Source organism: Procambarus clarkii, chromosome 89 (genome assembly GCF_040958095.1).
Source record: "Procambarus clarkii isolate CNS0578487 chromosome 89, FALCON_Pclarkii_2.0, whole genome shotgun sequence".
In the NCBI taxonomy this organism is placed as follows: Eukaryota; Metazoa; Arthropoda; class Malacostraca; order Decapoda; family Cambaridae; genus Procambarus; species Procambarus clarkii.
The window spans coordinates 16,363,921-16,386,420 of record NC_091238.1 but is presented as its reverse complement, the minus strand read 5'-3'; the positions used below and the strand labels follow the sequence as shown (position 1 = coordinate 16,386,420).

Sequence of the window (22,500 nt, the reverse complement as noted above, 5' to 3'; positions counted from 1 at the left end):
TGAATGATGTTCTAACTTTTGCCAGTGTAGAGTACGCTGCTGTCGTTATCCTATTAATATGTGCCTATTAATATCCTATTAATTAATATCCTATTAATATGTGTGTGTGTGTGTGTGTGTGTGTGTGTGTGTGTGTGTGTGTGTGTGTGTGTGTGTGTGTGTGTGTGTGTGTGTGTGACAAAGAACGTCGCATTTCGGTCGTATGCGTTTACATAAGGCCAAAATTGGTCGTACTAGAAAATGGAAGCGGCTGGCGAAAGCGCTGTACTGTCCCGTTTCCTGTCTTGGGTCCTCTGGAAGGTTAGGTTAGGACACGTTACTTTGACCGTTTTCTTGACGTTAGGAAATCTTAGGAGAACGGGCTGCCCACAGAGACAGCCAGTGGTGGGCAGCCAGTGGTGGGCAGCCAGTGGTGGGCAGCCAGTGGTGGGCAGCCAGTGGTGGACAGCCAGTGGTGGACAGCCAGTGGTGGACAGCCAGAGGTAGACAGCCAGTGGTGGACAGCCAGTGGTGGACAGCCAGAGGTAGACAGCCAGAGGTAGACAGCCAGAGGTAGACAACCAGAGGTAGACAGCCAGAGGTAGACAGCCAGAGGTAGACAGCCAGAGGTAGACAGCCAGTGGCGGACAGCCAGAGGTAGACAGCCAGAGGTAGACAGCCAGAGGTAGACAGCCAGAGGTAGACAGCCAGTGGCGGACAGTCAGAGGTAGACAGCCAGAGGTAGACAGCACTGCCACTGGCTGGTCCCTACCCCAGGAGGAAGAAGGTGATGATTATACCACTAATATATCTTGCCCATTATTAAGGGGAGGGAACTGAGGCAGGGTAACCCGAGGGTAGAAGAAGAGAAAAGAAGAGAAAGAAGGAATGAAGGGGATAGGAATGAAGGCAAGAGAAAGGCAATAGGCAGTTAGAAAGGGGGAAGGGAATGAAAACAGATAATTATGGGACACACAGAATGAAGAAATCCATAACTGGAAGCGATGGACAAGAATAGAATGCACAAGAAACCGAGGCTAAAGAGACGAACTAGAGAGAGAATGTAGAAACAAGATAGGGAACGAGAGGTGGAGAATATGGGGCCCGGAACATAGGGAAGAGAATACGTGGACACAAGGAAGACGGTAGATATAAAAGGCAGATCCACAGAGGTTGGTATAGCCTTAACCACTTGGACGGTCGGGGATTGAACGCCGACCCGCATGAAGCGAGACCGTCGTTTCTACCGTCCACCGCAAGTCCACAGAAGGTGATGCGTGAGTCGCCTGACGCAGTTGCTCGCCTGCATGCCACTTGCCAACCACAACAGGCGAGGATGTTGTACAAATGTCCACACTTACCCCTCCCCCTAAAATAATACAATATTAAATATATTGGGGGTGTTATTCATAATTAGGCCTAGTTTAAGTTTAGGGGGGGAGGGGTGTTCGGTTACGTTTTTTCACGATTTAGCATTTCGTACGTTGATTCGAACACTGAACACAGGATTCGAACACTGAACACAGATTGACAAATGTACAAAAATGCGGACTATAATCAGCCGGGTGAGTAGATATTTTGTATCTCGTGAACCTGGCGTTTCGACGCCGGCTTCGAACAACGCAAGAACGTTCTCCAACGTCTCATATTGGGGGTTAACAGAACGTCAGGTGCGTTTGAACGTCATTGGAAAAAATCTTGAATGTAATATTTTTGTTTATGTATTAACATTATTCTCACCATTGACTATAAGTAGTCGACACACTCCTCTAGCGCACACACGCACGCACGCACTCACACAGGACCCTGTATACCACTTATGTCAGACCAATCCTGGAATATGCAGCTACAGCCTGGAGTCCATACCTAGTTAAACACAAGACAAAGTTAGAGAAGATTCAGCGGTATGCCACCAGACTCGTCCCGGAACCGTATGAGCTACGAGGAAAGGCTATAGGAGCTGAACCTCAAGTCCCTAGAAAACAGAAGAGTAACGGGAGACATGATAACCACCTACAAAATTCTCAGGGGAATTGACAGGGTGGACAAAAGACAAACTCTTCAGCACGGGTGGGACACGAACAAGGGGACACAGGAGGAAACTTAGTACCCAGATGAGCCACAGACACATTAGAAATAATTTTTTCAGTGTCAGAGTAGTTAACAGATGGAATGCACTAGGAAGTGATGTGGTGGAGGCTGACTCCATACACAGTTTCAAATATAGATATGATAGAGCCCAGTAGGCTCAGGAACCTGTACACCAGTTGATTGACGGTTGACAGGCGGGACCAAGGAAACAAAGGTCAACCCCCGCAAGCAAAACTAGGTGAGTACACATATATGCATGTATGGGGCCTGATAGCTGAGTGGACAGCGCTCTGGGCTCGTAATCCTAGGGTCCGGGTTCGATCCCCGGTGATGGCAGAAACAAAATGGGCAGAGTTTCTTTCACCAAAGTATAGTCTCGGTATACTTAGACTATAGTGAACAGTGATACGGTGAATAGTGAACGGTAACAGAACAGGCACAAAGGCCTGAAAGTTTAGGAAAATTGCCACGTGGAAAATTTGGAACGTATAATTCAGTGAATAATGAGGCAACAGCAATACCAGGCCGATCCGCGGCAAAGGTGGAGCAAGCTCCTAGCACTTCGCCATGTTGCAAAAATCAGTTTAATATCGAGGATCCCAAATTTTTTTTTTTTTTTGAGGCAACACACACACACACCAGACTCTGTGTACAGGGGCCACGAGGCTTGATCTGTGTACACACTCGCTAGGCCGTGAAGGGTCGCTCCCCCCCCTTCTTTACCACTAGTCAACAACCACTACCTTAACACCACCACCGAGAAGCACTATGATCAGAATGCCTTTAGTAAAGATGTGCCCAGAATGCAACAAGGAAGTAGCTAACCAGCAGAGCTTCCAGTGCCAACTATGTTCAGCAGCCACACACAGTAAATGTGCCAACATGTCAAATAATGCCAGGAGAATTGGTCCCAGAGACCACTCGGTGTACTGCTTCTGCAAAAAGGATAATATAACTGACTTGAAGATGATCGCAAGTCTTGATAAAATCCCCAGCAGAGGACAGAGAATCACTTCTAACTGCCTGCACGGAAATCTCCAATGTTTTCAAACAAATTGTCAAGGACACCCAGGCAGAACCAGAATTGGAGCTACATCTCACCGCGCCGGGATCCGGATTGGCGTCGGGGGCTGTATGCGACGTTGGCGTCGGAGCCGGTTGCGACGTTGGCGTCGGGGCCGGATGCGACGTTGGCGTCGGGGCCGGATGCGACGTTGGCGTCGGGGCCGGATGCGACGTTAGCGTCGGGGCCGGATGCGACGTTGGCGTCGGGGCCGGATGCGACGTTGGCGCCGGGGCCGGATGCGACGTTAGCGTCGGGGCCGGATGCGACGTTGGCGCCGACGCCGGGCGCGACGTTAGGGTCGGGCGCGGTATCGGCGCCAGACCGGGGGCAATATTGGCGCCAGGGTTTTTTGAGACAAACGAAACAAGGACCCAAAATCTGCCGATATTATAAATGAGGTATCTGTAAGCATGGGATATCGGGGAGAACAAATGAACAATGTAAATATGATCATTCCAGAAAGTGCAGGACCCTTCTTAGTACAGGTAAATGTACCAAAAGCTGTGATCTCTTTCACCCAGAACTGTGCAAGAACTGGTTAAATAAGAATGAATGTTTCAACACACAATGTCCAGCTTTTCCTATAAAAGGTACCAGGGGAATAAGACTGACAAGCCACTTCCCCTGAAACCAGCCACAACAATATTTACTAGGATGATTTTTTTTAGCAAGAGGAGGAGAAGAATGGCTAAAAATGACCAGACTCTACCACCAACTCGGTCAAATGCTAGAGAGGACGCAAACAGTGGCCTCCCTACCAGAGCCTCAGATATTAACATCAAGTATCCAGCACTTCCACAAACATAACATCATTTTTATTTGCCAACATTCAGGGTATAAAAACACGCAAATGTAACAAAGTGCACTTTATAGATGGCCTCTTACATGAGGCAAATGCAGTGTTTGCAGCCCTAACGGAAACTCACACCAAGGACTACCATGATGGTGAAATATGGATCACAGAGTACAATCTTTTCAGATGTGACAGGAAACACAGGCTACAGGGTGGGGTCAGCCTCTACATCAAAGACACACTCATCTGTACTGAGCTGCTAAACACTACAAACAATATGGTAGAAGTGCCAATAATCAAAATAGAGATCTTAAATGTAGTTATTGTCCTTGTGTATAAGTCACCGGAGGCAAATCATCAGTAGTTTAAAGACCAACTAATGAAAACAGAACACTGCTTGGAAAACCTCACTAATCCAGCCCCAAACATCATCCTACTTGGGGACTTCAACCTACGGCACCTGAAATGGAAGCACCTGGCTAATACTGTTATATCAGAAAGAATACCAGGAAGTAGCCTAAATGAACAGGCACATGCAAATGTACCTGCTACGGTTGTGCGACAGATTTGCCTTAAACCAGCAAATAGTAGAACCAACTAGGAAGGAGAACACGCTGGACCTCATTTTCACTAATAATGATGAATTGATCAGGAACATAATGATGGCATAACTGGCCGACCCCTCACAGTGTTCAAGAGAACTTGACAAACACCTTCCAAAGGATACCTGATCAACCAGGCTGTGACTCATACGTCAGGCTGCGAGCAGCCGCGTCCAACAGCCTGGTTGACCAGTCCAGCAACCTAGGAGGCCTGGTCGACGACCGGGCCGCGGGGACGCTAAGACCCGGAAGCACCTCAAGGTAACCTCAAGGCAAGGTAATCCTGATGCCCCAGTTACCTAGCAGCAAATAGGTACCTGGGAGTTAGACAGCTGTTACGGGCTGCTTCCTGTGTGTGTGTGTGTGTGTGTGTGTGTGTGTGTGTGTGTGTGTGTGTGTGTGTGTGTGTGTGTGTGTGTGTGTGTGTGTGTGTGAAAAAAATATTTTGTAGTTAGTACAGTGATTGACAGTTGAGAGACGGGCCGAAAGAGCAGAGCTCAACCCCCGCAAGCACAACTAGGTGAATACACACACACACACACACATCCTAGCTATCCACCCTGGCTTGCGTTCTGCCGCTGGTCGACGGGCGTGATAAAGCAGAACTAACAGCCCAGCCCCTCTCCCTTCACATTCATTATTGCCCACTACAACTGTATGGGCCAATGGCCCTTATCCCCCACTGTATCTCAGGGAGGAAATAATGGCTCATTTACCCACTGTATCTATGTGTAATGATTCAATTGCTTACTGTATCTCAGGTGGACAATGGCACTCCTGCTCACTGCAACAAGCCTAGACAATACAGGTGCGGTCACTATAGGTCCCGGGACTCTAACTTTCATGCATGCGGGGAAATCAAGATATAACTGCTATGTGCAATTAGGTTATTAATCACAGTAGCTCTTAATTACTCGGTCTATAATTGATCATTATAATGCATATGGTTTATTGTACAAGATATTTATCGTGTTCTCTGCGGTGACCATTGTCAATTAAGTTCTAATTGCCATTGTCTCGGGGTTTGTGTGATTTGTGCAGCTTTTAACCTACACACACACACACACACACATGCACGCACGCACACACACACACACACACGCACGCACGCACGCACACGCACGCACGCACACGCACGCACGCACACACACACACACACCAACCCGTTCTCGCAAATTCGTAAAGTCAATATTGACTTATTAAATAAGTGCATAGGTGACATACTAAACATAATAGATGCCCTTAAAAAGCTTCATAGAAAACACCGACCTTACCTAACCTTGTTAGTATCTTAAGATAAGTATCTTATAGCTTCGTAATTACAATTGTTACTTAACCTATTATAGGTATAGGTTAAGTAATAATTGTAATTACGAAGCAATAAGATGCTTATCTTAACATACTAACAAGGTTAGGTAAGGTCGGTGTTTTCTATGAAGCTTTTTAAGGGTATCTATTATGTTTAGTATATCACCTATGCACGTAGTTAATAAGTCAATATTGACTTTACGAATTTGCGAGAACGGGTTGCACACACACACACACGGGTGGGACACGAAGAATTTAGTACCCAGATGAGTCACAGAGACGTTAGAAAGAATTTTTTCAGTGTCAGAGTAGTTAATAAATGGAATGCATTTGGAAGTGATGTGGTGGAGGCTGACTCCATACACAGTTTGAAATGTAAATACGATAGAGCCCAGTAGGCTCAGGAACCTGTACAACCAGTTGATTGACAGTTGAGAGGCGGGACCAAAGAGCCGAAGCTCAACCCCCGCAACCACTCACAGCTTAATGAGTACACACACACACACACACACACGCATACTCTTTCACCTCCAGTCACAGAATTGTCACACACTCACTTTCCCTTGCAACTGGTCACGAGACATTGCATTAGACAACTGACAGTACAGACAGGGGTCCAGGAGCTAACACCTCGATCCTGCAGGCACAAACACTAAACACCTGTCTAACACTAAACACCCGAAAAATTCCTTCAGCAGTTCCTTTCCACGTCTTCCTCCTTCCTTGCTATCTCCATACGTGTTCTCTCTTCTCCTCTTCCTTATACCGTATCCACCTCTCTCTCTCTCTCTCTCTCTCTCTCTCTCGCAGCTCTCTCTCCATTCCTGCTCTTCCCCAGTCTCCTCCATCACCCTCCCTCCTGCTGGCCAGGTGCCTCCCTCCCACCAGGTGACCCCAGGGCCGCTGCCACCACCACCTGCCATACACCTTCACCCTAACAATCACTGCCAACGGTGAGGCACCTAGTGTGTGTGCGTGTGTGTGTGTTCACCTAGTGTGTGTGTGTGTGTGTGTATTCACCTAGTTCACCTAGTGTGTGTGTGTATTCACCTAGTTCACCTAGTGTACTCACCTATTTGTGCTTGCGGGGGTTGAGCTTTGGCTCTTTGGTCCCGCCTCCTTTGGTCTCCTGTGTGTGAGAATATCTAAGTAGTAGTGTTACTACTAGTATTTAGGTTACTACTCCTACTAGTTGAAGGGAATTACTTCTGATAGTTTCCTTCCCCTTCTGGAGATGTTTGGTCCACCAGGCTGTTACTTGGAGCGGCCCACAAGGCCCACATACCCGTCACAGCCCGGTTGGTACGGCACTTCTTGAAGGAAACTATCTAGTTTTCTCTTGAAGATGTCCACGGTTGTTCCGGCAATATTTCTTATGCTCGCTGGGAGGGTGTTGAACAACCGCGGACCTCTGATGTTTGTACAGTGTTCTCTGATATCAGAGAACACTGTATAAGCATCAGAGGTCCGCGGTTATATAAAAATATATGTTTTTTAGTTATATCCATTGGTTTTAAGGACGTCAGAAATACGTATTTATGTCAAAAGTTACAGTATTACCTTTGTGGCACCATTTAAAAAGTCCACAAACGTTGTGTGTTTGCTGGGATTGTGCCTATGGCACCTTTGCTCTTCACTGGTTCTATTCTGAAATTTCTTCCATATTGTTCACTCCAGTATGTTGTTATTTTACTGTGAAGATTTGGGACCTGGCACTCCAGTATTTTCCACACCCGTTCCTCTCCCCACTCCCCACACACCCGCTCCTCCACACCTGCTCCTCTCCCCACCCCCCACACCCCCAGCCCCTCCCCCAAACACACTTCCCCTGTTCTTAATGTATGTAAACGATCTAGCAGCGAAAGTAAGCTCATTCTTGTCAATGGCTGACGATGCCAAGCTAATGAGGCGAATCAGAACTGAGGAAGACTGCAAAACAAGATGACCTAGAGTCTTATTAGACAATCTCCAAAGTATGTCTGAGAAATGGCTACTAGACTTTAACGCTAACAAATGCAACGTTAAGAGGATAGGAGTTGGAAAAAGACGACCTATCCATTACAGTACAGGACGGTTTCATATGTTGGAAGGCAACTTCCAACATATGAAAAAGATAAAGACTTAAAGGAATGGACATAACAGGAGATCTGACCCCAGAAGCACACATCACCAGGATAACGAAGGCAGCAGATATCATACTGGCAAACGTCCCGTTATCCTTCACCAAGATAGATCCCTTCCGAGCGCTGGATATATCATCTGCTGTGACCTCTTATAGAGTATGCTGCCCCGACATGGAACCCGTTACCTAAATAATCCCAAAACAACACTAGAAAATGTTGACCGGACCACACACTAGAAGGTGAAGGGACGACGACGTTTCGGTCCGTCCTGGACCATTCTCAAGTCGATTGTGACACTAGAAAACACTAGAAAATGTCCACGAGCAACAAGGCTAGTTCCTGAGCTAAGGGGACCGAGCTATGAAGAAAGACTTCTTGAACTGGACCTCGAGTGAAAAAGTCCCTGTCATCTACTACTGATGGTCGAAAGGCGGGGCCCAGGAGCTCGACCTAGCAAGCACACCCAGCACTCCCCGGGGGGCGCCAGCGTCGCGCCTCGGATGAAATAGCCCGCCGCATTAAGAGGGGCTATCGGCCTCGGCTCCTTAAGGCTCCATTAAGCCTACTAAGTGCCGGAAAACCGACCCTTAACAAGCCTAACGCTTAGCACTTTTCTGCCCCGGCTGAGCTAGTTATCAGAGGTAAGAGGAAGCCGGTTATTCCTCCACCATAATACTGCTGGGTAGTTGTGAGGGGGGGGGAGGTTGGTGGAGGGCTAGGAGGGTTGGTGGAGGGCTAGGAGGGTTGTTAGAGGGGCTAGGAGGGTTGTTGGAGGACTAGGAGGGTTGTTGGAGGACTAGGAGGGTTGTTGGAGTGCTAGGAGGGTTGGTGGAGGGCTAGGAGGGTTGGTGGAGAGCTAGGAGGGTTGGTGGAGGACTAGGAGGGTTGTTGGAGGGCTAGGAGGGTTGTTGGAGGGCTAGGAGGGTTGGTGGAGGGCTAGGAGGGTTGTTGGAGGGCTAGGAGGGTTGTTGGAGGACTAGGAGGGTTGGTGGAGGGCTAGGAGGGTTGTTGGAGGACTAGGAGGGTTGGTGGAGGACTAGGAGGGTTGGTGGAGGGCAAGGAGGGTTGTTAGAGGGGCTAGGAGGGTTGGTGGAGGGCTAGGAGGGTTGTTGGAGGACTAGGAGGGTTGGTGGAGGACTAGGAGGGTTGGTGGAGGGCAAGGAGGGTTGTTAGAGGGGCTAGGAGGGTTGGTGGAGGGCTAGGAGGGTTGGTGGAGGACTAGGAGGGTTGGTGGAGGGCTAGGAGGGTTGGTGGAGGGCTAGGAGGGTTGTTGGAGGACTAGGAGGGTTACTGGAGGGCTAGGAGGGTTGGTGGAGGGCAAGGAGGGTTGGTGGAGGGCTAGGAGGGTTGGTGGAGGGCTAGGAGGGTTGTTGGAGGGCTAGGAGGGTTGTTGGAGGACTAGGAGGGTTGGTGGAGGGCTAGGAGGGTTGTTAGAGGGGCTAGGAGGGTTGGTGGAGGACTAGGGAAATTTTGGAGGAGACGAGGAAGAGCGAGACTCGGGGATAGGGAGCAGGATAGTCTCAGTACCATCCTAGGACAGCTTATCAATGACCAAATAACAACTTTCCCTCTCTCTCAATCGTCTTAATTTTGCCTGCCAGATGTATAAGGTAAGGTGCACGAGGTAATTACAACTATATAGCACTGGGAAGGGGTCAGGATTAACAAGTTACAGCCCCGCTCCTGTGCCAGGTAAGTCCACTACGGGCTCACCATAGCCCGTGCTGCTCTGAACTTACGTTTTGAGCAGCTGAATCTAAAAGAAAAAAAACAACAACGTAAGGATAAGGATTTGGGATGGGACGGGGGAAAGGATTGGTGCCCAATCCCTTGGACGGTCATAGCAGTGTTACAAACGTCAACTCATCGTTCACAACAGTGTTACAAACGTTAATCCATCGTTCACAACAGTGCTACAAACGTTAATCCATCGTTCACAACAGTGTTACAAACGTTAATCCATCGTTCACAACAGTGTTACAAACGTTAATCCATCGTTCACAACAGTGTTACAAACGTTAATCCATCGTTCACAACAGTGTTACAAACGCTCACCCACCCACCACAACAGTGTTACAAACGTTAATCCATCGTTCACAACAGTGTTACAAACGTTAATCCATCGTTCACAACAGTGTTACAAACGCTCACCCACCCACCACAACAGTGTTACAAACGCTCACCCACCCATCACAGCAGTGTTACTAAAGTTAATAAGCCCCTACAGCAGTGTTACAAACGTTAACTCCCCCACACCACAGTGCTACAAACGCCAAGTCTTCCTCCTTTGAGGACAGCCGAGGAAAAATAATGTGAGGACAAAGCAGAGCAATTATAAGGTAAATTGGTTACAAAAAACCACAATTATGCAGAGTTGTGCGGGTGAGGGTTGGTGGTGGTGCAGTGTGGGAGGGGGGGGGGGAGGGGGGGGGAGGGGGGGAGGGCAAGAGCAAGATATACTCTCCCAACAAGAAGCGAAACACCTTAAAATAGGCAGGAATCTCGTCTCTATGCCTTCACGTTGCCTACGTGAGGAATAACGGGACTAAGGATCTCAGTGTATAGGCAAGACAACGTTTGGTTCAACGTACATTTTGAAGTCATGTGTTCTGTGGTTAGAAACAACTAAATTCTAATCGACGGTTAGAAAGACAAGGACCAGGAGTTAACAGCTCGGCCCTTCAAGCACAAATAGTAAACACACACACACACACACACACACACACACACAGTCTGAGGCTGACTCCATACACAGTTTTAAGTGTAGATATGATAGAGCCCAGTAGGCTCAGGAACCTGTACACCTGTTGATTGACGGTTGAGAGGCGGGACCAAAGAGCTAAAGCTCAACCCACGCAAGCACAACTAGGTGAATACAACTAGGTGAGTACACACACACACACACACACACACAGGATCTATACAAAGCTAGACCAGAACACCTTACGACCTAATTGCCAATTTTCGATCGAACGACCTATTGGGCCGAGATATAACAACTCCTAACAGCTAGAGACCCTTTCAAAAACCCCTTCACGTGTTGTGTTAGCCGTTACATCAACTATTACAACATTTAACAACAGTCTGTCAATTACAACTTCCTGGTTAACAACAGACAACTCAAGGTACTAACAATAGAGCTCCAATTTAAACGCCGACTTCAATTAGCGTTAAACTGAAAATACAAAATTTTGTATATTTATATTCAAAATAAAACAGGAGGCTTTGTTCCCAGTGGTGTTGTAGTGGTGTTGTAGTGGTGTTGTAGTGGTGGTGTTGTGGTGTTGTTGTGGTGGTGTTGTGGTGGTGTTGTGGTGGTGTTGTAGTGGTGTTGTAGTGGTGTTGTAGTGTTGTAGTGGTGTTGTTGTGGTGGTGTTGTGGTGTTGTAGTGGTGTTGTAGTGGTGTTGTAGTGGTGTTGTTGTGGTGTTGTAGTGGTGTTGTAGTGGTGTTGTAGTGGTGGTGTTGTGGTGTTGTAGTGGTGTTGTTGTGGTGGTGTTGTGGTGTTGTTGTGGTGGTGTTGTGGTGTTGTAGTGGTGTTGTTGTGGTGTTGTAGTGGTGGTGTTGTGGTGTTGTAGTGGTGTTGTTGTGGTGGTGTTGTGTTGTTGTAGTGGTGTTGTAGTGGTGGTGTTGTGTTGTAGTGGTGTTGTAGTGGTGGTGTTGTGGTGTTGTAGTGGTGTTGTTGTGGTGGTGTTGTGGTGTTGTAGTGGTGTTGTTGTGGTGGTGTTGTGGTGTTGTAGTGGTGTTGTAGTGGTGGTGTTGTGTTGTAGTGGTGTTGTAGTGGTGGTGTTGTAGTGGTGGTGTTGTGGTGTTGTAGTGGTGTTGTTGTGGTGGTGTTGTGGTGCTGTAGTGGTGTTGTTGTGGTGGTGTTGTGGTGGTGTTGTAGTTGTGGTGTTGTAGTGGTGTTGTTGTGGTGGTGTTGTAGTGGTGTTGTAGTGGTGTTGTTGTGGTGTTGTAGTGGTGGTGTTGTGGTGTTGTAGTGGTGTTGTTGTGGTGTTGTTGTGGTGTTGTAGTGGTGTTGTAGTGGTGTTGTAGTGGTGGTGTTGTGGTGTTGTAGTGGTGTTGTTGTGGTGTTGTTGTGGTGTTGTAGTGGTGTTGTTGTAGTGATGTTGTGGTGTTGTAGTGGAGGTGTTGTGGTGTTCTAGTGGTGGTGTTGTGGTGGTGTTGTAGTGGTGTTGTTGTGGTGTAGTGGTGGTGTTGTGGTGTTCTAGTGGTGTTGTTGTGGTGGTGTAGTGGTGGTGTTGTGATGTTCTAGTGGTGTTGTTGTGGTGGTGTTGTTGTGGTGGTGTTGTTGTGGTGGTGTTGTTGTGGTGGTGTTGTTGTGGTAGTGTTGTGGTGGTGTAGTGGTGGTGTTGTGGTGGTGTAGTGGTGTTGTGGTGTTCTAGTGGTGTTGTTGTGGTGTTGTTGTGGTGGTGTTGTTGTGGTGGTGTTGTTGTGGTGGTGTTGTTGTGGTGGTGTTGTTGTGGTGGTGTTGTGGTGTTCTAGTGGTGTTGTTGTGGTGGTGTTGTTGTGGTGGTGTTGTGGTGTTCTAGTGGTGTTGTTGTGGTGGTGTTGTTGTGGTGGTGTTGTGGTGTTCTAGTGGTGTTGTTGTGGTGGTGTTGTTGTGGTGGTGTTGTTGTGGTGGTGTTGTGGTGGTGTAGTGGTGGTGTTGTGGTGTTGTAGTGGTGTTGTGGTGGTGTTGTAGTGGTGTTGTAGTGGTGTTGTGGTGGTGTTGTAGTGGTGTTGTGGTGTTGTTGTGGTGGTGTTGTAGTGGTGTTGTAGTGGTGTTGTAGTGGTGTTGTAGTGGTGTTGTGGTGGTGTTGTAGTGGAGTGTTTCTAGTGGTATCACCCGGCGGTGCCCGGGGTCAGTCTCCATCACCCCTTTACCACTCTGTATTTCTCTCAGAAAATATATTATTAAGAAGCACTGAATCAAATATTGTGATGGCAAATATAAAATTCCACGTCACCCGCCATATATGACTATAAAAAGGGACTGGGGATCTTTATAATTACTAATACTTCTTGAAGCATGTAACTTAGGCCTACCCCGACCAGCCTATGTCTGTCCCATACCCCATACCATTCCCCCTGCAAATTTAGGTGTGGCTAGCCACAAACATCAGACCTCCAACTGAATTCAAACATTCTATCTAATAGGTGTTCCTAAATATACTTTTTTTGTTTGGTTCTTGTACTTGAAGTGAACGCTGAGTTTTATATGAGGCGTTCAAAGATGTTATCAAGAACTCGCAGATGTTATCAAGAACTCCCAAATGTTATCAAAAACTCCCAGACCGAAAATTCGTTATCAGCAGTCCAACGCTTGACCCAAATCTCAACATTATCACTTTGTGCAATTATCAATCCTAACAACCTACTGGATCATGGCACAATAGGACAGGGTGATTGGTGGACCAGACCGAGGGTTCCCAGGAGAGAGGGGGAACTACCCCCCCCCTCTGGAACCCCCTATACCCCCCCCAATCCACCTTGGAAATTTTATCAGGCTTAATACCTTACTACGAGAGACGAAGCACCTACACGTTCAGACGAGCACCTACACGTTCAGACGAGTACCTACACGTTCAGACGAGCACCTACACGTTCAGACGAGTACCTACACGTTCAGACGAGCACCTACACGTTCAGACGAGCACCTACACGTTCAGACGAGTACCTACACGTTCAGACGAGCACCTACACGTTCAGACGAGCACCTACACGTTCAGACGAGCACCTACACGTTCAGACGAGCACGTGCACGTTCAGACGAGTACCTACACGTTCAGACGAGCACCTACACGTTCAGACGAGTACCTACACGTTCAGACGAGCACCTACACGTTCAGACGAGCACCTACACGTTCAGACGCGCACGTGCACGTTCAGACGAGTACCTACACGTTCAGACGAGCACCTACACGTTCAGACGAGTACCTACACGTTCAGACGAGCACCTACACGTTCAGACGAGCACCTACACGTTCAGACGAGCACGTGCACGTTAAACAGACGAGTACCTACACGTTCAGACGAGCACGTGCACGTTCAGACGAGCACGTGCACGTTCAGACGAGTACCTACACGTTCAGACGAGCACCTACACGTTCAGACGAGTACCTACACGTTCAGACGAGCACCTACACGTTCAGACGAGCACCTACACGTTCAGGCGAGCACCTACACGTTCAGACGAGCCCCTACACGTTCAGACGAGCCCCTACACGTTCAGACGAGCACCTACACGTTCAGACGAGTACCTACACGTTCAGACGAGCACGTACACGTTCAGACGAGTACCTACACGTTCAGACGAGCACCTACACGTCCAGACGAGCACGTACACGTTCAGACGAGCACCTACACGTTCAGACGAGTACGTACACGTTCAGACGAGTACCTACACGTTCAGACGAGCACCTACACGTTCAGACGAGCACCTACACGTTCAGACGAGCACGTGCACGTTCAGACGAGTACCTACACGTTCAGACGAGCACCTACACGTTCAGACGAGTACCTACACGTTCAGACGAGCACCTACACGTTCAGACGCGCACGTGCACGTTCAGACGAGTACCTACACGTTCAGACGAGCACCTACACGTTCAGACGAGTACCTACACGTTCAGACGAGCACCTACACGTTCAGACGAGCACCTACACGTTCAGACGAGCACCTACACGTTCAGACGAGCACCTACACGTTCAGACGAGTACCTACACGTTCAGACGAGCACGTACACGTTCAGACGAGCACCTACACGTTCAGACGAGCACCTACACGTTCAGACGAGCACCTACACGTTCAGACGAGCACCTACACGTTCAGACGAGCACCTACACGTTCAGACGAGCACCTACACGTTCAGACGAGCACCTACACGTTCAGACGAGCACCTACACGTTCAGACGAGCACCTACACGTTCAGATACGTCATCTTCCATTCACGCATCTTCAACAGGACCAAATATACACAAGAGAGGTGTATTCTGCCACTCAGTGTATCTACACATACTCACAATACATTTGCTGATGTATACTTGCTGTCTGATCAGTCAAATTGTGATGGTCCTAATCACCCAGACGAGTTTGATAGGCTTCAACCCTTCAGAGGTTGATACAGGCTTCAATAACCTTCCAGAGGTTGACAGGCATTAATAACCCTCCAGAGGTTGACAAGCCTTAACAACCCTCCAGAGGTTGACAGGCCTTAACAACCCTCCAGAGGTTGACAGGCTTTAATAACCCTCCAGAGGTTGACAGTCCTTAACAACCCTCCAGAGGTTGACAGGCCTTAACAACCCTCCAGAGGTTGACAGGCCTTAACAACCCTCCAGAGGTTGACAGGCCTCAATAACCCTCCAGAGGTTGACAGGCCTAATAACCTTCCAGAGGTTGACAGGCCTAATAACCCTCCAGAGGTTGACAGGCCTCAAATAACCCTCCAGAGTTTGACAGGCCTTAACAACCCTCCAGAGGTTGACAGGCCTTAACAATCCTCCAGAGGTTGACAGGCCTCAATAGCCCTCCAGAGGTTGACAGGCCTCAATAACCCTCCAGAGGTTGATATAGGCTTCAATAACCCTCCAAAGGTTGACAGGCCTAATAACCTTCCAGAGGTTGACAGGCCTCAAATAACCCTCCAGAGGTTGACAGGCCTTAATAACCCTCCAGAGGTTGACAGGCCTTAACAACCCTCCAGAGGTTGACAGGCCTTAACAACCCTCCAGAGGTTGACAGTCCTTAACAACCCTCCAGAGGTTGATAGGCCCCAATAACCCTCCAGAGGTTGACAGTCCTTAATAACCCTCCAGAGGTTGACAGGCCTTAACAACCCTCCAGAGGTTGACAGTCCTTAACAACCCTCCAGAGGTTGACAGGCCCCAATAACCCTCCAGAGGTTGACAGGCCTTAACAACCCTCCAGAGGTTGACAGGCCTTAATAACCCTCCAGAGGTTGACAGGCCCTAATAACCCTCCAGAGGTTGACAGGCCCCAATAACCCTCCAGAGGTTGACAGGCCTTAACAACCCTCCAGAGGTTGACAGTCCTTAATAACCCTCCAGAGGTTGACAGGCCTTAACAACCCTCCAGAGGTTGACAGTCCTTAATAACCCTCCAGAGGTTGACAGGCCTTAACAACCCTCCAGAGGTTGACAGGCCTTAGTAACCCTCCAGAGGTTGACAGGCCTTAATAACCCTCCAGAGGTTGACAGGCCCTAATAACCCTCCAGAGCTTGACAGGCCTTAACAATCCTCCAGAGGTTGACAGGCCCCAATAACCCTCCAGAGGTTGACAAGCCTTAACAACCCTCCAGCACAAAACTACCCCACTGCATGGGTCATCTAAGAGCGACTCTCCACTGCTCCCCCCCCCCCCCCACACACACACACAGGCTTCAACAGCAAGTGCCGGATCAACCAGGCTGTTCCGGATGGCATAACATGCGGGGTCGCTGCAAGCAACCTTTGATACCTATCAAGGCATCACCAGTTCTAACTGTAAGGTCAGAACAACTCTCAAATACAGACACAGGTAAACAGCTGGCTACGTGAACACGCAGACTGAACACCAGTGAACAGCAGCTGTCTGACACAATGGAGAGAGAGAGAGAGAGAGAGAGAGAGAGAGAGAGAGAGAGAGAGAGAGAGAGAGAGAGAGAGAGAGAGAGAGAGAGAGAGAGAGAGAGAGAGAGAGAGAGGGAAAGAGAAGGAGGTTGTAAGAGAGAGAGAAATTGGATTGGGTGGAGATTTAGGCGAAAGCCAAGCACTAAACCCTAAGGATTATTTGGTGTAAGAGGGCAGCTGTGGGGTAGGAGAGGGCAGCTGTGGGGTAAAAGAGGGCAGCTGAGGGGTAAGAGAGGGCAGCTGTGGGTAGGAGAGGGCAGCTGTGGGTAGGAGAGGGCAGCTGTGGGGTAAAAGAGGGCAGCTGAGGGGTAAGAGAGGGCAGCTGTGGGTAGGAGAGGGCAGCTGTGGGTAGGAGAGGGCAGCTGTGGGGTAAAAGAGGGCAGCTGAGGGGTAAGAGAGGGCAGCTGTGGGGTAGGAGAGGGCAGCTGTGGGGTAAAAGAGGGCAGCTGAGGGGTAAGAGAGGGCAGCTGTGGGTAGGAGAGGGCAGCTGTGGGTAGGAGAGGGCAGCTGTGGGGTAAGAGAGGGCAGCTGAGGGGTAAAAGAGGGCAGCTGAGGGGTAAAAGAGGGCAGCTGTGGGTAAATTACCCACATGACCCACAATGTTGATGAAGGAACGAGGGAAGCACTTAGCATAGAATGGAGGATAATATAGTGAGGATATAATACAATAGGTAAGAAATTATTACCCTTGATTAAGGGGAACAGAACTAAGGTAACTGGACTAGGAGCAAGAATAAGGTAACTGGACTGGGGCCAGGACCAAGGTAATTGGTGTGGGGACTTTTCCCCCGAAGGTATAACTGGTAACTCATCTTTAAGAGAGATGATTAATGTTACCCACATGGTCACACCCTTTACATGGGTGGCATCTACATGGGAGGTGACCATGTAGATAGTGGAGGTGACCCTAAGATGATGACACCCCCTGATTGGGGGTGATTGACCCCCTCTCCCTTATCCCAGAACCTAGATGACCTCCTGCATCCATAGCATTTTGGATGGGATATGAGGATAAGGACCCCAGCCAGCCACTATCATGACCTGGGAATATCCTGGTGGGATATTCCCACAGCCCCTGTTGCTTCACTTTGCCCTCATATCCCAGGTTCTTGTCCTCATATCCCAGTTTCTTGTTCCTCATATCCCAGCTTCTAGTCCTCATATCCCAGCTTTTTGTCCTCATATCCCAGCTTTTTGTCCTCATATCCCAGCTTCTTGTCCTCATATCCCAGTTTCTTGTCCTCATATCCCAGCTCCTTGTCCTCATATTCCTTCCAAGTGCTATATTGTCATGATGGCTGAGCACTTTCCCCTCATAATTATTTCTACTCTCTCCCTAGCATAAATAACTGACATTGTGCTGTGTTCACATTCTCTCTCTCTCTCTCTCTAGCAGGCTTAGATCTTTCCCCTTACGAGAGCTCCTCTTAAGCCAAATCATATCAGTTCTCCCTGGAACACGACCCCACCAAGCAGTTTACAACCAGGTCTCCAAACCTGTAAATTGAACAATTAAGGCGAACAGGTAAGGTTTGGTGCTCAGTCAATCCTCAGGGCTCGAACCCGGGTACAATATCTGGGGCATTTTGCCCGTATCAACACCAGACAACTCTGGGAACAGTAAAACAGCCTTAATAAGCCTACTCCCCCTTTATCTAAAACGGTGCAGTGATGTTGAGTTGTATTGCAGACGTGTTATCTGGTCTAGCTTCCCATAGTATCCTTGGGGAACACATTAGTCAATTAATATTTTAGATATTAAGATCAAATAAACGATTGACAATCTTTCAGTCGCCGCTACGGCGGTAGACAAGGGTGGTAGCTCCGCAGTTGCTCCCCCAGTTGCTGCCCCAGTTGGGTGGGTTTGTTGCCCCTGGCAGAGTGGGTGGACACAACCTACTGTGGGTTGTGAGGTTACGTCCACTAGGTAACCTCAACAAGGTACAGGGTACTGGCAAATGCAGATTTCCTTCATAGAGGAAACGAGGCTTTCGACAGACATTTTCGTAGGGTACCCAACGGACCCTAAAGCTGCCCTGGCAGTGATAGATGTTGTAAGGTGGGGAGACAGGACCTACCCTGATAGCTGCTGTTGCTGCTGCTGCTGCTGTTGCTGCTGTTGCTGCTGCTGCTGCTGTTGCTGGTGATCTGAGGCCTCGTAGGACTTGTTGGACTTTGAGTCTTTCTGTCGGGACTGTTGGTGGGCCTTGTCGTCTCTGGCGTTGCCGGAACCTCTAAACAAGAAGCGCGGCACTGGGAACGTGAAGAACGACATGGACATGGCGGCTGCCCTGCGGCGGTGGTGGCGGCGGTGGCGGCGGCCTGGCGGCCTAGCGGCGGCCGGCCAGCTACAACAATAGGTCACCGGCCCCCTCACACACCCCTGGGGGGGTCCACTAACCCATCACCCCGGGGTTATGGCACCCCCTCACACCCCCGGGGGCTATTTGGCACCTCCCCGCCCCACCCACCCCCCCTCTCACTGCCGTTCCCCGCCCCTCACGCCCTCAGACACCCGCGTGTGGGCGGGACGAGGGCGGACTGGCCAAGTATGGCGGGCGGCGGCCCATCGCGGGGGGCGGAACACGCCAAAAAATTGCACATTTCACGAGGGGTCATCACACTGCCCTCGGGGGGTCATCACACTGCCCTAGCGAGGGTCAACACACACGAGGGGGGTGACCCCGGGGCTACGTGGGTTCAGGCCACCGACACAACACCCCCCCGGCAAGCCTGATCACTCCGCCTGTGGCTGTTGGCACACCTGCTGAGTCAGCCAGAATAGTCTCCATCAGTGTGCAGCCTCTCCTGTCCCCGCCCAGCAGCGGTGGTGGGGGTGATGTGGGCGTCGTGGGCGTGCGGGCGGGCGGGCGGCACTACACTCACACGCGCGCACACACACACACATACACACACACGCGCGCGCGGCAGTGCGGGCGGACACGACGACGTCAAGAACCCGAGTGTGTGTCGTGCGCCGCCCCGACCCTCTCTCTCCCCCCCCTCCCCTCACTCCAGCCCCCCCCCACCACCTCCTGCACCCCATCACTCACCCCCCCCTATTCCCCTCATCTGCTTCCTCCTCTGTACACCTCCTCCCCCCCCTTCCACAAGCACTGTACACCACCTTCCCCCCTCCACAAGCACTGTACACCACCTCCCCCCCCACAAGCACTGTACACCACCACCACCCCTCCACAAGCACTGTACACCACATCCCCTCCCTCCACAAGCACTGTACACCATCATCCCCCCCTCCACAAGCACTGTACACCACATCCCCCCTCCACAAGCACTGTACACCACATCCCCCCCTCCACAAGCACTGTACACCACCTCCCCCCTCCACAAGCACTGTACATCTCCTCCACCCCTCTCCACAAGCACTGTACACCACCTCCCTCCCTCCACAAGCACTGTACACCACCTTCCCCCCTCCACAAGCACTATACACAACCTCCCCCTTCCACAAGCACTGTACCACCTCCCCCCTCCACAAGCACTGTACACCACCTCCCCCCCTCCACAAGCACTGTACCCACCTCCCCTCCACAAGCACTGTACACCAACTCCCCCCCTCCACAAGCACTATACACAACCTCCCCCCTTCCACAAGCACTGTACCCCCCCTCCACAAGCACTGTACACCACCTCCCCCCCTCCACAAGCACTGTACACCACCTCCCCCCCTCCACAAGCACTGTACACCACCTCCCCCCCTCCACAAGCACTGTACACCACCTCCCCCCCTCCACAAGCACTGTTCCCCCCCTCCACAAGCACTGTACACCACCTCCCCCCCTCCACAAGCACTATACACAACCTACCCCTTCCACATGCACTGTACCCCCCTCCACAAGCACTGTACACCACCTCCCCCCCTCCACAAGCACTGTACACCACCTCCCCCCCTCCACAAGCACTGTACACCACCTCCCCCCCTCCACAAGCACTGTACACCACCTCACCCCCTCCACAAGCACTGTACACCACCTCACCCCCTCCACAAGCACTGTAAACCACCTCCTTCCCCTCCACAAGCACTGTACATCACCTCCCCCCTCCACAAGCACTGTACCACCCCCCTCCACAAGCACTATACACCACCACCACCCCTCCACAATCACTGTACACCACCTCCACAAGCACTGTACACCACTTCCCCCCCCCCACACAAGCATTGTACACAGTCTACCCTCTCTTCAAAACTGAAAACTGTCTACCTTGCTCAAGCACCATGAACCGCTCTTAAGAACTAATACACATCTACCTGATGCGTATATCTACCTAACAGTGAGTGTTGGGGGTAGAACTCCATCTCCTGAGACCCGGCACAGCATCTGTTAGGTCAACAGCTTCAGGCACCGCGACCTTTGACGGCTTTGGTTACATTTATTAAACAGTTTACAAGCATGAAAACTTCCCAGTCAACTGTTGTTATTGTTATAAACAGCCTCCTGGTGCTTCGGAGTTCATTAACTGTTTAATAATTGTAAACAAAGCCGCCAAAGATTGAGAAAAGATGTACAGGTTCGTAAGTGCTTGCGTAACTGCTTCGTGAATCTGGCTCTTGATTACCCTATCGTCTCAATGAACCTTCGGAGTCGTCCCATGTGTTGTTTTATGTCTGCAAGAGAAGGCTCTCTCTCTCAAGGTGCTGCATTCTCTAGTGTTGGTCTCGTGTAGGTGGCATATAAGGCGTTTTTCTGTGTTCTTTTAAATGTTTCCTTGTCAAGGTTTCTGACGTACACAAGCGTTCGTAAATGACATGCGTACACTAGCGTTCGTGGACATGCGTACACTTCCGTTCGTGGACATGCGTACACTGGTTTACGTGGACAAAATGCGTAAATTCCTCTCTTAAGATATGAGCCGTACGCGACTAGGAGAGAGAGTTGGAGGCAGGCTGGCAATGTTTATTTGACCTTTAACTGTACCTGTAGTCCCCTTTAACTCCCTCTCAGGTGAGGCACAAGACACTGCCTCTTCCCTCCTTCCCTCCTTCCCTCCCTCCCTTCCTCTCTCCTCTCTCACACACGTATACATTTTCATCCGTATAGTCCCCTTTTCCCAAAATCATTTACCTCTCCTCTTTCGTATATAGAGCATACTCACATGTGCTTAGACACGCACACAACTTGTGTATGGGACCTGGTACTGCGTATACACCAATGTCAGCCATACAAGAATGATGCCAGCAGGAATGCCTGTTGATAACCTCTATGGATGCCATAAAAAGGGCCGTAATACGTCCGCGGGTCAAGAATGGATAAACTGGACATTACCTAACGTGTAATAGGTTAGTACGTGTGGTGTTGGTTGGGTTGAGCTTCGGCTCTGTGGTCCCGGCACTGTGGCGGGCCCTTAGTGGCGAGGTTGGCAGGGTTATGAAGTTATATATCACTTATACATTACGTTAAAAAATAAACTTTTGCTGCGTTGAGAAATATTCTTGACCCACGTCGAATGATGGTGACGATGATGATGGTGACGATGATGATGGTGACGATGATGATGGTGACGATGATGATGGTGACGATGATGATGGTGACGATGATGATGGTGACGATGATGATGGTGACGATGATGATGGTGACGATGATGATGGTGACGATGATGATGGTGACGATGATGATGGTGACGATGATGATGGTGACGATGATAAGTTATAGTGAAGTTATAGATATTTATATAAAAAAAAAAGATTATAAAAATATTGTTGTGATCAGTGAGGGTCCTCCCCACCCTCCCCCAACCCCATGCTCCTGCTCCACAACCACTCCTCAAGACTAACAACCCAGCATTACAACAACAGTCTATCGGGTTCACACGTGTAACTCAGATGGCGACTAATTGAACCCTGCTTCCATAATGTGACATGGCGCACTTGGCCATCTTTCAGACTACGGTTCGAAAACGTGTTTTC

General features: G+C 49.7%; 1 protein-coding gene across 6 annotated transcripts in view; it reads right to left on the bottom strand.

Moving 5' to 3' along the window:
- Positions 1-22,500, bottom strand: part of Sh (Potassium voltage-gated channel protein Shaker) — a 661,237-nt gene that overhangs the window by 171,363 nt on the left and 467,374 nt on the right. The window contains exon 1 of one of the 6 annotated variants that reach the window (XR_011225829.1): positions 18,653-18,989. The exons of 3 other annotated variants lie outside the window; for them this stretch is intronic. Coding sequence is in view for 2 of the 3 variants with exons in the window: in XM_069318075.1 (XP_069174176.1) it covers positions 18,653-18,855 (203 nt within the window). In the remaining variant the exon portion in view is untranslated. Of the gene's footprint in view, positions 1-18,652; positions 18,990-22,500 lie in introns of those variants that run through there. 2 more of the 6 variants (XM_069318075.1, XM_069318073.1) reach the window with 2 other exon arrangements.